Genomic DNA, 17,018 nt, shown 5'->3' on the forward strand with positions numbered 1-17,018 from the left:
TCTGACATCTATCCCAGCATGCATTGGGCAGCATTAGCTCTTGACAGGTGACCTCTAATAGCTATAACTTAACTGTATAACCTCACCTCAGGGCAAACATATTATTCAATCTCACTAATACGTATAACACTGCCTGTCTTATGTGGGATTACTGGTATTATGTAGAAATATGACGCATTATCCCAAAGTGTCAAAACTTTGTGTTACAGCTCTCCACAGAATGAGGCTACAATATTGCATACATTTTTTTTTCTTTGTTGCATGCTGCTGTGAAAGCCTTACATGCTGCTTTTTTGGGGGGCTTTTAAGTGGAACCACGCCGTTAATGTGCACTGATCTCCAAAAACTCACTTCCTGTGGGGAGCATATGCTTTAAAAGCCGAAGCCCTAATCAACAGATCAACATGTACTTGAAGACCTGGCGGGGATTAGGTTGCTCTTTATCCTTTTTTTTTTTTTAAAGAGCCTTAAGAGCACACGGGGGTCCCTCCGAGGGTTTTTTATTCAGCAATAACTCTTAGTGTAGAGACAGCAGCTGTTCTCATCTGACATCTCACTGTTTGTGCTGTCCTGAGATTAAGGTGGCCATGAGCTTGGGGACTTTTAAAGAAAGTTTTTTTATCCTTTGAAATACCGCATTTTGGAAACGAAGGCTCCAACCGTGTGCTGTGTGGGCTTCAATTAATGTGAACATGTGCTTGAGGCTTAGTCATTTCAAGCTGGGAGACTGTCTCATGTTCTGCTGAGGGGAGATGAGTCACCCATGTGGATTTAAAAAATCAACAAAGTGGCTTAACAAGGGAATTCAATTTATGAATGATGCTTTAATTTGAATTAATAAAGAGGACTGAGATATTAGGAGTATAAAAAGAGAGGTTTATTGTATCAGCAACTTTACTTCATTATTTATCTGACAATTATTTAATTTTACCCCCTCAACTTTAACACAAACATCCACTTTTTATTTCTCACATTTTCCAAAAAGAGTTGTTTGTTAGCTTAAGTGCATTTGAATTATTCGGCGTTTGAATCATTGCAGAAAACCTTACCAACATAAATCCATCACTCAATCTATTTGTCTTATATGGCACAACATGGTTAGAATATATATCTTAATAATGTATATATATTTATATATAATTAACATGTAGAGCAGATCTGTGCCTAGTCTTAGTTTATTATTTGGAGAGACTAAACCTGAATCCACCAATAAGGAAACACTTGGCAACAGTGGCTTCCTTGAACAGACAGAAATCTCAGAACCAGACCAGTCCAGTTTCTTTGACCACATCAAAACTGATTACCTGTAACACATAAAGATGAATTATGAGTGTGTTCTTTTTATAACAACAGACATAAAGTATACAACATGAAAGAGGAAATTGATAAAAGGGGAAATATCAAAACAAAATGAAGAGTTATCTAGAAAACGTGATGTCTGTGATTGACAGGGACAACTTATATCACCATGGATACAAGTGAACCAGCTGACATTGATGAATAAACCTCAGAGTAGATCCAGAGATTCCTGGAAGTCCTCCCATTAGTTATTTTCCTTAATATTGTTGTCAAATCAATTTTTTTGTTCAAATAGTTCAGTTTAGTTTCCCTAATATGATTTAGTGTTATCAGTTCGCATTTTTATTTTAGTTTTACACAGAAAAAGAAAGTAAACAGCAGATGCTGAAACTGATCTTTAATATACTCTGAGTCCACTTTAACTTGAGTAAAGAAGGTGATTCAGGTATTCTACTTTTTACCCTTTTTGGACAATAGTTTATTCTCAGGTAAAGAATTCAAGCACCTTTGCCACCTTTAAAGGACATCTATCAGGGGAATACATTTTACGTGACAAAATTTGGTAAACAGATTTTGACGTTTTGAACCCATAACACCCAGAATAATTCAGATGCTAAATCATCCCGCTGCAGTTAAAAAAGCCCTCAGGACACCATTAGCAGCAGTGCTTTGTATATTTCCAAAGAGGATGTGTGAGTGTGAATTACTGCTGCCCCACTTCCCCTCCCCTCCCCTCCCCTCCCCTCTTCTCCCCAGCCCTGCCTGCGACCACCTTTAGGGAAGGCGCTGCATCTTTCCTCCCAGGGTGACACAGATGGTCTGTGCATTATACAACATGAGAAAACTGCATTAAACATGAAGACATGCTCGACTGCGTCTACTGACCGCGTATCATCGAGGTTTACTGGAGACGCTTTTATTCCAGATGCTTGAACAGAAGGTGTGGAGGATGCTCGGTGGTTAAGGATCTCTTTCAGATTGCAGACAGCACCTGCAAATTGTCATTGTACAAGATTTAAATTAAGGGTGAAAATAATTTGATAGGTCAGGCATTAATCCCTTTTCTGTTGCAATTGTTCAGCATCAACGTCTTTAAAAGTCCAATTTGAATGTTACAGGACCTGCAAGTGGCTAAACACATCCATCCTCTAATAATCTTCATGATTTTTATTTAAGAAAATATGTTTTAACCAACGGGATGTTTGATCACTTTTAGCCCTGTCTCCTCCTCTGATTTATTATAAATGTAATTATCTGAGTAATATCTATCATTAAACAGAGCACTCATTGTATAATATTTTGCTTTATAGGGGTTCTAATAAGAAGTAATTGATCTTGACCTAAAGCCAATTAAACTGCTTGTAACAAAATGTAGGAAATCAAACTATAAAACTGCATCTGGTCCTTTTAAATTGGAGCTCAATATATTAGACATAAAGATGGAACTTTGGAGATTTCATGATCTTAAAGTTTATGTTGTGCATCAAGGAGCAACATTTCTTCACATGAAACTGTACTGAAACATTAGGTGGAATACATTTAAATGTCAAAGCCAGAAAAATGAAATGAGAGGCATCATTTCATTGCTTCTTCATTTTCTTAATGTGCATCTTTTACGGCTGCTCTGCAGGTGCTAGCACGAATGACCACTAGTTGGTAGCCTTGTCCTTTTTATTGTAGTCAGGACAGCGAGACATCACTTCTGCCCCAGCTGTAAAAAGCCATACTTTTTGATTCCCATTAAATAGATTGGATTAGAGTTGACTTTCTAGGGTGTAAATGGCCATCTGTCTCATTTGTTTTTTCATCAATCATCTGTTGACATTCTAGGCATTTTGCACAAACAGGTAATTTGTCTCCCTTAGTGTCTAGTTAGTGCTAAAAAAAAAAGTTTCAAAGTTTGCCTTGGGATACTAAAAGCAGCATGTTTTAATTAATAAAATAAATTTAAGAGTCTCAACTATGGAGGGAAGTTGAAAATGAGCATGCTTTTTTCATTGACACCATGTTAAATTGGATCACCCTTATCAAATAAAAAACATTCCTAATGTTTACATTGTATTCATAACACAGTCAGTGTTTGCAGAGAATACCTCAAGGCTGCACCACACCTTAGTTTGCATGTGTGAGACAGGTTGTTCCCATGTGTGTGTGTGTGTAGTGTATTTATTAGCGTGTGCAAGGGGGGGGGGGAGTTGGAGGGGAAAGAGTGGGCAGGTACCAGACTTTTTTGGCCCCTCCTCCAATGGAGCCACGGTGCGCCTGTGTTCCAATGGAAACAGGTGGGATCCCCAGACTCCTCCAATCACACCTCTCCCTCCATGGCGGGGGGGGGGGAGAGAGAGACTCCGGGGGCAGGAGGCAGGACCAGACCGACCAAACTTCCACACCCACCACAGGAAAAGTCGGGAAAATACATCTGTCCGCGCGCATGACGCTGTTCCGTGTATCCTGTGTGTGTTTGTGAAGCTGTTACGGTGAAGATCAGGAGGGCGGTAATTCAACCGGAGCGCTTGCGGAGTACTTGCCGCCACTTGGCCGCTGTTGAGGACGGTGTAGCTGGGTTTTGCAAAAGCTGGGACGTTTCGCAGCGATGGAGAGAACGCACTAACCGGATTTTGAAATTGTGTTGTTTTTTTTTTCCTGGATTATCCTTTTTTTCTTTTTTTTTTTTTAAACCGACCCGGGTTGATATTTTTCATTGTAGTGTGGAGTAAGGACATACTTTGAAAATGCCTGCGAAAACCAAGTACAACCTCGTTGATGATGGGCATGATTTGAGGATCCCGTTGCACAACGAGGAAGCGTTCCAGCATGGGATCAACTTCGAGGCAAAGGTAACTTACCACCAGCAACTCGAAAGTGTCGATACCAAATACGAGAGTGTGGTGTGTTTCCAAGTGTTGTCTTCTGTGGGAAACCTGTCTAAAACAACCACACTCTTCACTCTGTACCAAAGGGTATCTAAAGGTGTTCATCATGGATTCATTATCTGACAAAACGTTAATTAAACCGACTTTTTGGGCACTTTAAGTTACGCACTAAGCTTGTTATTGACTCCTAAACAGTTTTGGTAAATGAAATAAAGTGTAAGCAAACTATTGTTTAATTAATGCATCATACCTGTCAACAGTACATCGGCAGCCTGGACGTGACGCGGCCGAGCAGCCGAGTGGAGATCGTGGCTGCGATGAGAAGAATACGGGTAAGTGGAACCGCTTGGCGAAACTCCCTTTCTAATTTAGCGGGTTTTTTTTCTTTTTCTTACTTTTCGGTCACTAAGCATGATCTGTGGAAGACGACATGATGTGTTTTAGCACCCCTGTGGTCTGCTGCTTCATTCGGCATATGTTCTACTGACTTAACAGCAACTTCAGTCACGGAAAATATCAACTTTTTAACATGATTTTACAGGATATATGATGGGAGGCTGTGGAGGGAGAAAGTTTTATATAGTGAAACTTTTCTTAATTTGTGGTTTGGTTTGCATTTTCAGCGCCGAATTGAAGAAAATACCTTGATTGTTTAATTTAAATCTTACTTTTTGTTTAAATTGCAAGATTCCCCTTCTTAATCATGAGACAGGCCTATCTGTATGATGATATTTAACTGCATGATAGTTGGACCTGGGTGACATTTCCAACTGAAGCTCCAGAAACATGGCTCAACAAATCATCTAAATGAGGCAATAACTAGTGTGAAACCGATGATTTGACACACCAACTACCCTGTTATCATTTACACACACTGTACGGTGTCAGTGCTAGATGTGAGATCACGTTGACATCAGATTGTGCAGACTTTGTAGTGCCTGGGACTTGTCTTGCCTGGCCCGGAGGTTTGGGTCTCCCATGTGCTCCATCACTGCTCTGAAGTTTCCTTTGAAGCAGTGCACTGGAGTGTGAGCCCCCTCCTCCCCTTCTCTCTCTTTTTTTTCTGCTGCGTAAACTTAAGATTTACAGCTTTTTCAGCCCCAGAAAGTCGACTTAATCTTCATCAGTGTGTCTGCCAGCTTGGCAGCATGTTGGCTTAACAACCTAATCCAACTTTGTGCCAGTGGTGTAGAGGTATTTGAGGATTATAGTGATGAACTGGTAGGTGTGCTTGGATTTCTGGATGGTTCCTGTAAACACACACACACACACACACACACACACACACACACACACACACACACACACACACACACACACACACACACACACACACACACACACAGAGAGAGCTACAGGAAACAAAAGGCATCCAAATTGTTTTGTGTTTTATTCCCTAATTATTTTAAAGAAGGTTGAGAGCGGCAGACCAGCAATTCACTTTTCCTGACATTTTAACTCACCACAACTTTCTATGAATCGACTGGAGGCAAGGCCAGTCTGTGCCAGTCTTTATCTGCATGCTGTTGTGTGATGCATGCACTCAAACACACACACACACACACACACACATAGCCGAGCATAAGGTGCAAAATGTTCCTCTTGCTCTTTTCAGAGGAGTGACCCGGTCCTATAAAGTGGACCTCCCAGTGTGCTGCCATGGCAGCTGTTGTTGTTGGCAGGAAAACAGACTTTGGTTTGGCTCCTTGCAGTGTGAAAATGGTTTGACACCGGTTTAACAACACAATAGAGGGAAACCACAGGTATCCAACATGGAAGGGAGGTCACACTGGAAGGCATGAGCCTGCTGAAATATAGCAGGCCAACCCAATGGGAACTAAAAGGTTCACTTGTTTTGGCATTTGCACTTTAGTTTGCGTATTTGAAGTGGAGAAGTAGTCATTTTGAATTGTTGGATATAAGATTAAATATTGTGTATATTATCATGTTATATTGAAGAGTGAGGACAACCAAATACTGTACTCATGAGCCGTTTTCACATATGCACTACATATGCAATATCAAGTTAATTTCAGGAGGACTGATTGTATTTATCAGTCCTCGTGCACCGTGCAGCAGTCACAGTATTCAAACATCACTCCCCTTAAAAAAAATACTAGGGATCTGGCAGGAGAAACTCCGGGTGATTATCACACATTCAGCTCCTCCTTCAAATATCAGTGTTTCAGGAGTTTCCTGAAAGTGTGAAAGCCCTAATACTGTCAAAATGATTTAAGCAATTTTATTTTATTTCATTTACAAATCCAGGGTTAACAATCCACTTTATCTTTAAAGTGATTATTATACTTATTTAGCTCCTCTGTTATTGCTACCATTGTCTTTTCAAATCATACAGGACGCACAGGCTCTGCATGCACTGAGGTCAGCTCTGTGTCTTCAAGTGAGGGGCTGCACTATTATGACATTAGAGAGACTTTTATTGCATATTGGGCGACGAGAAAAACTGATGAGTTTTGGGTTTGCGTCAAGCGGCGAAGAAATGCCAGCATGATATGTCGCATGTCATAAGATAGAGAGTGCATGCCCTGCGATGTTGTCTATGCAATATTGAACATTAAGATTGTATTCTCATAGTGTGCGGGCCTGTGAAGCTGCTCCAGAAAGATTTGTTGCCAAATCATATTTAAGGCAGAAATCAGTGGCTTCTGCTCCGTCAAATAAAACCTGAAAACAATGTCACTGCTGACAGACTATGCACAGGAAAACATGACAATTTTGACAACTTAATTCCTAAGCTTCTTCACTTTAAAACAAGTCAATCCTGACACTGCCTGAGGCTACAACAAACACCCTCGTTCCTTAACACTAAAATAAGTACTTCAGGTACAATGAAACAACGACACACTCATGCTTGTTTGTGCTTTTGTGTAACTTTTGACTCCTTGCAGAGTTTCTGAGAGAAAGTTTTGTAAAACGATGCTCCCTGCAGCGCCTGCTCTCTCTCTCTCTCTCTCTCTCTCTCTCTCTCCCTCTAAGATTCCTATCTGCCTCTCTTTCTGCGCAGTCAGTCAGAACTATGCAGGTTGCCAGGCACCCAGTTGATGTATGGTGTCATTGTTCGCTGTGTGCATGAGTCACCTGTAGGCCACGAGCTGATAACAAAGTAATGACACAGCAACGTCGGGAAGCATGTCACCTAGAGTGGAGCGACATGTGCAGCGCTGCAGGAGTTGTTTATACAGTAATTTGTTGTCACATTATGCACGAACACACAGCTTTTGTGCTGTGCATGTTTTTTATAGAATGATAGAGGGGGAAAAAATGACGCTGATAGGAAAAACAATTCAGTCTTCACTTTGGTGAAACTCCCCCGCTGGTTGAAAAGTGTATTGATTCAAAAGTGTTGTTTACATCGGGTATAGTTCTCGCTTCTGTGTAGGACTGCAACTCATATTGACTTAAAACCTCTAAATCTTTTGACATTACATCATCAGGCTATTGACCTTTTTATTGGTGTGGACGCATGCACCGCCATGCTCAACGCTTCTGAAGTGACATCTCGTCCTCTGACACCGACTGGCCCTGATCCACGTTTGGTTTGATTAAAATGATTCTTTGTCCAGTTCTAAGAGATAACCGTTTCCCCTCTTTGAGTTTTCTCCATCTTTGTAGATATGCAGCTATATAATGTAAAACCCTCTGACATGTATGGAATGAGCCTCACAAAGAGGGAACAGCTACTTTACAGCCATCTAATCCCACCTTTTTTCTCACTCTCAGGTGAACATGCTCTTAAATGAAAAGGTCCTCTTCATTTACATGTATTATAATAACCATCATCTGGCCTTCGTCTGATAGGGGCTTATCTGGTTAAAAGAAGAGGAGACCTTTAGAGCGAATTAAAAGGATTAATTTCTCATTAATCTGTCTGTGCTGGGTTAACTGACCGTAGGAAGATTGAGACGCAGCATGGCACGAGGAGATTAGACGCATCTGAGGATTCGTCTGAGGGGAGCGAGAGGGCACGGGGCGGACGTGCTGGAGAGAGGAGAGTGAAGACGTTAAATCATTTGTTCTTCTCCTCAGCTTCCTGGTTGAACTTGTGCGGACCGGCATCTTTTCAACTTTAAATAACTGGTGGTAAACCCCCCCCACACCCCACAATGTTCATTAACATGGGTTTCAATGTAGTATTTGTATGATGTAGCGATGACTTTGATGAACTGTATCGATCACTTTGATGACGTTGCAACCAGTGTGACTGCTTTGGCTATTTTCTGATTGTTTAAAAAAAAATCACTTCCCACACTTTTTTTCTTTTATTGATTTCTTCAAGGAAACGTCCACATACATGTTGTGCTGATATGACCTGTACTGTCAGATCAATTGCAATCTCCTTCTAATTAGTGCAACTGGAGTTAACCTGCCTCGACATGATTGACATTAACGAGACTCAGAAGCTCAACTCCTGTCCAATTAATCCACCCTGATTAACACGTGCAGAGATGGCTGAAATGGAAAAAAAAGAAAAGGAAGAGCCTGCACACTCCTATCATCGGTTGAATGCACCGTTTCTTTCTTTACTTTATGATGAATGCATTATCTCCCACACACTGCTCTGTCATACTCTGCAGCCTTCGATCCACAGCAAGGGCACGAGTTAGAACTCTTCGTGTTTTAGTTTTGAATAATGAAACCGTTTTTCATGATTTCATCCTATATGAAAAACGGTTTCATGACATGCAGACATTTAAAACCAATTTCCTCTTAAACTCTCTGCAGAGTGGCTCCGTTTATTTTAAACGGTAGAAAAGCTCTTTGAAGCTCCAGATTCGACTGGGAAATGTATCCGAAAGCCACAATTCATGAGGCCAAACGCTATATTGGAACTCAGCCAGTCGCAGTTTATTAACAGCTTAGCAAACTTGGCTGCCATTCTCTGTACATGCCTGTTTTTTTTTTTGGTTTTTTTTTCCCCTCGCTCACCGCAGCGACAGCAGAGCGACGGCGCTGTGTGTTCAACACATCAGAGGAACAGACGAGGCTGAATCTCTCTCTGAGGAATAACACTGTCATGTCATGTCAGGTCAGAGGGAAACACACTCATGTGGCTCTCAGTCTGCTGCTGTCTGCACCTGTCATCTGCCTCACACACAGACACACACACACCTCTGGATTTATCTAATCACATTATACACCTGGAGATCGAGTGGCTGCAGGAAAAGGAGTGAAGAGCTTGAGAAACTTTTACATTGCACTTGGTGTCATTATTTTTGTACTGGCCTTCTGAACCTCTCCGTCGTTCCCTCCCTCAGTGGATGGTACTTTGACTGAAGGTGCCCTTCACTCACCACTGGAAAACTTTTCACCCCCTGAATTGCGCCCTCTTCACAGACACCATTCAACTAGCTCTTTGTGCTCAGAATAAGTTGATCTCATTTCGTTTTTTTTTTTTTTTTTTTTCATTCGAATCAAAGTTTTGACCAACTTCATGAAACTCTAGAAAGATTCAAATGGCTTCTGAAGAGAAGTTTTTGGGACTGGTTTAAAGCTGCCGTCATCAATTTGTGATTTTGTCGACTATAAAATTAATCGGAAACAGAATTGATTTAAGAGATGTTTTGGAAAGAACAGTAATCCTAATTCTGTGATTCCAGCGATTTAATGTTTTAAACTAGACATTTTACAACACTATATTTAGCTTTTTTTTAAAACCTTCAAATGAGTGATTAGCTGTTTGAGCTATAAAGGGTCGAGAAAAGTAAAAAAAAAATACATTTAGAGCAAGCGGCAACCGGGAATAATACATTTAGAGCAAGAGGCAACCTCCGGTCTTGAAAAATTAAGCCATACACACCACAGCCAAAAAAAAAAGCCTGTTTTTACAGCATAAATAAAAATGTTTAAAGCCTGGTACCAAATATGATATTGGTCTGATTTGTTATTGTCATCACAGGCACACACTATACTATTTTTGAATAGCTTTGTTTTGATTTTATGTACAATACGTGTTATCCATAGTTAGGTGTGTAGCTGACTGACAGGTAGGCGTGATATAATGGTTCGTCAATTGGCTTAAAACCGGCCACACATTTTTTTAACAGAACTGTTATATCTATTTTCTATTGCGTACCACAGTTTTCACGTTGCATATCACCTTGGAACATCGTCTACCATCAACTCCACAACTTGCACAAGGCAACAGGAGTATATTTCTCTCCCCGACTGGTCGGCAAAAAGCCTCTGACATGCCCCGAGCGGTACTGACGCTGCTGTACACACACACACATCTTGACTCTCACTCTGTGTGGGCTGTTACAGAAACTGTAAGCAAAGAGCTGTTTATGTAAAAACAGACAAAGTGAAAAAGTGGAGGAAAGGTCACCTCTGCTGTCGGAAAACCTTTCTTTCCTCCAACATGTACATTACGACCTCATCAAAAGATTCTGGAAATAAATCTGTTATTCTTCAAAATTGTTCTCCTTTGAGGTGATGCATTTACTGCCCTATGCTACTGACTTGTGAGTCACCCTGTCCTGCCTTATTCAGATATTGTCCCTGGGAACGTTAAAAACAGGGAGGACAGTCTTTCAGTGCACCTCGTTGTGGAAACCAGACAGCAGGAGCCTCTTCTAAAGCTACATAAAATCACATCTGTCAGACATGAAGGATGACCAGAGGCCTGATGAGAATCAGCACCTGAAGGGGGGCCTGCTTGTGTAGCACCTGTGAATGACATGGAAATGTGCATTTCAGTAAATGACCCCGTTCTGATGCATAAATACAGAAAGCAGTGATTGAAGTCTCTTTGTCTTGAGGGGGGGGGAGATATGCTCTCAGCGTCTCTTCCTCTGCATTATACTTCATGTTTATCCTCATTTCTGCTGTTTTGAAGTAGTTAAAGATTCAGGCTACGCTCTTTCTTTTAGATGCAGGGTATCTTTTGAAGAGACTTTCTTTGTCCTCCTGAGCTCAGAGATATTCTTTAAAGTTCTATATCCTCACCTAAAGGTCACAGTTGAAAGTTCAAAAAGGGAGCTAATAATGACCCATGCATGCCTCATTACCTTCCCTCCCTCCTTCACTCCTGCTTCTCATTTTCTGCACTTGAGGCTATCGGATTTGTTGGATCAATTGAGCGTGATGGCTATTTTTGTCCTGATAATGTGAACGTGTTCTTCAGCACCTGCCCAGCGCCACGTTTATCTCCACTGTGGACACTTTCTCCCAGGCTGCCTCGCCCGTTAGCAGAGAAGGCTGGCGGTAAATCCCACTTAAGTGGTGTGCTCTCCAGACGTAGCTAATGCTTAACTAGCTTTATTGTTCAGCAGATAGTAAATAGATGGTGGACTGCTGACATGCTGGCAGCCTGATAGAGAGTGAGTCACTCTTTCAAACCCTGTAAACTCTCCCGTTGAATAAGCTAGCTCTTACAAGATGAATTTAAAGACATGCATGGCTAACTGAAAATGTTTAGTGCCTCCGTTGTTTACATGAAAAGGATTTATTGAACCAGATATAGCTGGAGGCAACCTCGCATGCCACTGACAATAAGCAGCAATGCCTTCATTAAAATGCAGTTGAAGCACTTCATCAAAATCAGATGTCAATCATTCAGCCACATTGTCTACCATCTTTTTTTTGGGGGGGCCCAGGTCACAGTGTCAGAAACAGAATGATATTCAGAAATACTCATTTGATGGGGCGCTGGTGGCCTAGCGGTGAGTGTGCAAGAACAGCACTAAGGCATGGTTGCCCCCAGCAGCAGTGCTTCTGTGGGGGATTCAGAGAGCTTCCCATGCTGGAGCTGACAGAAGCATTCCCCTGTGTGCTCTCAGCCTACCTTTGGGTCTCCTTCCAGTTTGACCTTACTGGTCATTAAAGATAAACTGGGTTTAATACATACTCTTTCTTGCGGGTCCTTTTTGTTTGAGAGCTTATGGCCAAGTTTGACTGCTGGTTGGTTGATCAACCTGAGCGTTTGGAGCTTCACGTTCAGGCTCTTTTTGCGGTGATCAACGTGATTACATCATTCTATGCTAACATATGTTAGCTCACACCCTCAGGGTCAGAAAATGTTTTCAGAAGGTTTTCAGTCTGAATATCAGGTTACTTTGATCAACGTTAAAGTATTTTTTGGTATGCTGTCTCAAACCACTTGCATGTCTACATGTATTCGCCTCCTGCTTGGTTTCCACAGTGAGTATCATTTTTCTTCTGATTGGCCCCCGTCTCTGCAGCTTTACTCTCTACATCTTGCCCTCTACTCACGTCTCCCTTATCCCACCTTTTCTCCCCTTTTCATCACCTTTTTTATTCCATCCACCTCTCCGTAGGTTTCGACAATGCCCACCCCCTCTCCCCTCTCCCCCCCAGCCCCCCCCCCCCCCCCCCACGCCGCCCTCTTCCTCAGAACAATCTGTTAAAGCCCTCACATTGTCCTGCCCTTCATCACAGGCCGAGCAAACACGTCGGCTGATTCACGGGTTTCTTTTCCCAGTAAGAGGAGGGGACTTAGTCAGCGCCCGCTCTAACTAATGGAGACACAGACGTAATGTGCCCCCCCCCCCCGTCTGCTGTGGCTTTGAAATATAGCTCATCCTGCAGAACCTTCTTAACATTTCAATTCTGAGAAATGTAATTCACTCGGGCATAAATATCCAAGAACTAGATCTTCCAGGAAGTGAGATTTAACTGCTGAGAATGTCGCAGGGTGTTGTAAACATTGTTCTTTCTTTCTCACATATTTGAAAACTTATTAGGCTTTGACTGCAAACTCAAACTCAAAGACGCTTAAACTTTTGGAACAGCATTCATGAGAGCTTTCTGTGGAGATACATCCAATATTTTCAGCTGGTTATTTGGAGGCAATTGCCGATCCTCTCCACGCAGACGGGAGGAAGAAACGGTGGAACAGTCCCTGATAGATGACATGCAACTGCCAAACTATCATCGCTGCGCCATACAAAAATACGACAATGCGTCTTGAATAATTCCGTGGTCATTCTTGATACACCCAAAATGCTCCCACGCTGCCGACAGTGTAATGCTAATGTAGCCTAGCTTGATATGGACAGCATCATTTAGCTCGTGCGCAACAGCTGGTGTCACTCTGTTCTGTTTCTGTAGCACTGAAACGTTTGTTCCGCCCCCCTTTTTGCGAGTGAGACTTGACAAACACGGTGTAGCGGAGCCTTTAGGATGAATTCACCATTGCGTCTTAAATCCCGGTTATACCGTTCACACACACTCTTGCTTTAGCCAGCATGCTGGCAGTGATAAAGTTGGCAAACAGCCTGAAACTGTGTCGTCAGCACCATTAATTCTTCTCACATTACATCTTTACTTCCTCTGCTGCTTCCCTCGCTCATCTTCCTCTTCTTTGAACACATAAGATAAGAGCACACCCCTCTGCCGAAAAAGTTAGCAATAAATTGGGGATGGAGTCGAGGTTTGCGCCCTGGGCAAGGCGGCCAGACGGTGATGATTCAGGAGATTTTTTTTGAAAAAACGGGGGATGTTTAGACTTTTGCAACTTTGACGTGGTCGCCCTGCAGCATCAACATGGGAGGCTGTGTCCGAAGAGATGCAGCGTTTTGTCAGGGAGGAGAAGCCTCGAGAAGCAGAGGAAAAGAAACAGGACTTTGATGTCCGTCAGCTGTCTAAACTTATAAACCTGCTTTGACATCAGTCATCTGGATGTAGCTCAAAGTTTACTTTTCTTAAAGGAGGCGTACTTCTGAACCCGTGTAAAGGGCTTCAGTCAACCAACCCAAGTCAGGAGTAGACAGCATGCAACAAGTGGAAATGAACTACCTTTGTTTGAGTGGGGGGGCGGCTTAGGAAAGTGGAGTGACAGGAGGGCTAAAAGTGACATTGTGAATGATGTGGGATATGACAGGAAATACAAAATAATCAAGCCTCTAAAACATTGGTTCTCAGGTGGTGGGTCGGGACTCAAAAGTGGGTTGCGGAGCTGGTTTCAGTGGGTCGTAATTATTTGTCTCGAAGGACAAAAATGGGTGTCAAACATACTATGGAGTGCTTGTTGTTTCGTTTCTTTCTGCTATCGAAAATGTGTCTGGCATTACAAGCTCAGAAATGATCTGATCGCATCCCAATCACATCACATCACACTCAAAAGAAAGAACATAAAAACAGCATAAGTTACATTTAACTTTTAATTTACACAGTGCAGGATTGACAAAAAAAAAATTAAAAATAATGTTAGGAGATTGTCCATGAAAAAGTGAAAGTGCTCACAGTCCATGTGCAGCCCAGGTCAGGTACATTAATGATTGGAAATGTGTTGGGTGGAGGAATATACTTTCCTAAATTATAGTCCCATGAGAGAGGCTCTCTTCCGTAACAGACATACAAGCCTACATCCCATGCATACATTACCCAGGAGGTCACCTTCCTCAAAGCTTTGACATTCGAGATAAAGCTCTCAGATGGAGTTTGGGGATTCAAAGATACACTGTAGGTAAATTCTAATTCTGCAGCTGACAGTAGCAATGACTTTTTCGTCACTCCTGTGAGGCTTCAACATCCTTTATTGATTCCCATGCTTCACAGACTGCACCCTTTTTCTGTATCATACTCATTGAAAGATACGTGCCAGTCACTGTCATGTTCCCCATTTGATAAATTCCACACTGCAGGTACTGAAAGTGTCAGTCAGTTCTAAGGTTACATGTTGCAGTGTGATGTGCAATGTCAAACAAGACGACTCATGTTAGAAAGACACACTTCTTATGCCTTCTTTTTAATAGTTCTCTGCGTGAAACTAGGCTAATTCACAAAACACATGCCAGCAGTTGAATGCATCCTAAATTGCTGCAGCACAAACGGTGTCTCCGTTCACCGGTTCTGCATGCACGTATTTAAATGTGCCTTCATGCAGTCATTTAGGGAAAATCGCGCCCTATCAGTGCAAATCTGCATCATTGAAAAACTCAAAAACAGTTCTTAACAACCACACACAGAGTGGAGGCAAACATGACTGCTAAGAAACTTTGCAATATTTATATGAGATCATGTCATACCCAAATTTAGTGTGATCAGGAAATCATTTCCATACGACTTAAAAATGTATCAGTATATTAAGTCTGTAAATATTACTCTGAAATCACTTTTATTAAATTTAATCCGGGGTTAAATCAGCGACTCGACACTTCATCCACATTTGCGGGGGTGCTCTGGAATCGTAACGCACGAGGATGCAAGGCCCCCCCGAGCATTGCTCAGAACAATTGGTAATTGTAAGGGTGCACCGACTACACTGTCACTTATTAGCTCGATCTAAAGATAGGCTAACATGCATTTGCGATTGGTTGATGTTTCATTTCAGTCAGCCAAGTTTTTCTTTGGTTTGCTTCAGCCCTATCGTTCTGTCAGTGACCATGTTGGTCTGAAGAAACGGTGCGAGACAGTTTGCATGTGAGTCTGTCTGCCACCCAGAGGATGTTGAGGTGTTGCTGCAGAGGTGTGAGAAGGTTTTTCTGGCCGGTGTGTAAGTGCTGTTTCAGCCTCTGTAATGTTTCTGGCAGGTGGGGGTGGGGGGCGGGCTTCACGCCTCAGCTTCTCCTCCACCTGTCTTCGTCAACACCGGGTGTATTGTGTTCATCCCCATGTTGGCACGATGACCTCCAACTTGATTTTGTTTGTTTGGAAATAAAAGAGCTGTTGTCCTTGGTTCTTCTTCTGCAGTGTTTTTTTTTTTTTTTGGGCACAGCTTCCCCGACACACCTGTGCTGACAGAAAAAAGAAGCAGTGAGACAGCGATTACACTGAGGGTTTGGCACCTCTGGCAACACTTCTGCGGGATTACAAACGGCTCCCTGACAGACCGCACACACCCATGATTGACATCCAGCTTTTCAGCTTAAGGACCGAACCCTCTAAGGCCTGATTCACACTTGAAGAGCTACCATTTACAATTCTATCTGGTGATAGTTTTCGTTAAATTAATCAATATTTTACAGAATTCTGCCAAGAGAGCTGTGGCGCCGGACCAACGCTAAAACATTTTAAACCCTAACAGATGATGATAATTCATAATAAAGACCACCCCTTACATGATGATAAATAATGTTGGGTTAGTCGAAGATAAGACCTGAACAGCCCACCACACGGCTTTTTCTACTCGTTCTCCTCCAAAGTGTCCACTCATTCTTTCTTTATGCCAGTTGTGTCCTTACCTCTCTAGATCTCTCTTCCTCCTCCACTCTATTATCCTCATCTTTTAGTTTTAGCTTCTCCTCATCCAACCCCCTTTACTTTATTGTTTATCTCCTCTTTTTACCGTAATCCCTCCCTCCCTCCCTCCTCCTCCTCCTCCACCCCTTTCTCTATTCCTCTCTTCATTCTTATCACTTAAAAGTTTCCCTTCCCCCCCCCGTACTCCTCCCCTTGGTATTCTTCTGGCTCCTTGTTCCTGTCCCTCTCCTCTTCATTGCCCTTCACTTCATCCTCCCTCCTCACCCTTCTACACCCACCCCTCCTCCTTATCTTCATCGCTCCCTTTCAATTTTCAATTCAGTTCAATTCAAAAGGCCTTTACATACGTTCACGTTGCCAAAGCTCAACTGGAAAAAAAAAAAAAAAAGTACAATTAAAGAATAACAAAAAGCTGTGCAGGATTGCAGTGTTACAAAGTGTGTAAACATAAAAACCTTTCTCTTTCTCCCCCCCCCCCCACCGGTTTCGAGAGAGACCGGGCCTTCCCTGCATACCACCTGCATACTTAGCATGGTTTTCATAGCTCTGCTCTCAGTGAGAGTGACTCCTCCCCTCTGCACACACGGATCACATGCTAATGTACCTGGAAACAGAAGGTGCACTGATTAGTTTGCTCACTGACAGTTTAGAGTAATGCTCAAG

At 42.3% G+C, this 17,018-nt stretch overlaps 1 protein-coding gene across 2 annotated transcripts in view; it reads left to right on the plus strand.

Moving 5' to 3' along the window:
- The first annotated feature begins 3,659 nt into the window (after window positions 1–3,659).
- The window catches only part of LOC132969472 (carboxyl-terminal PDZ ligand of neuronal nitric oxide synthase protein-like), a 188,912-nt gene continuing 175,553 nt past the window's right edge, over window positions 3,660–17,018 (plus strand). Inside the window, exons 1-2 of one of the 2 annotated variants that reach the window (XM_061034336.1) lie at window positions 3,660–4,136; window positions 4,433–4,504. In XM_061034336.1, coding sequence (XP_060890319.1) covers window positions 4,032–4,136; window positions 4,433–4,504 — 177 coding nt within the window. In that variant the 5' untranslated portion in view covers window positions 3,660–4,031. The remainder of the gene's footprint in view (window positions 4,137–4,432; window positions 4,505–17,018) is intronic. The other variant, XM_061034337.1, reaches the window with a different exon arrangement.

This window comes from Labrus mixtus, chromosome 3 (assembly GCF_963584025.1).
Source record: "Labrus mixtus chromosome 3, fLabMix1.1, whole genome shotgun sequence".
NCBI lineage: Eukaryota > Metazoa > Chordata > Actinopteri > Labriformes > Labridae > Labrus > Labrus mixtus.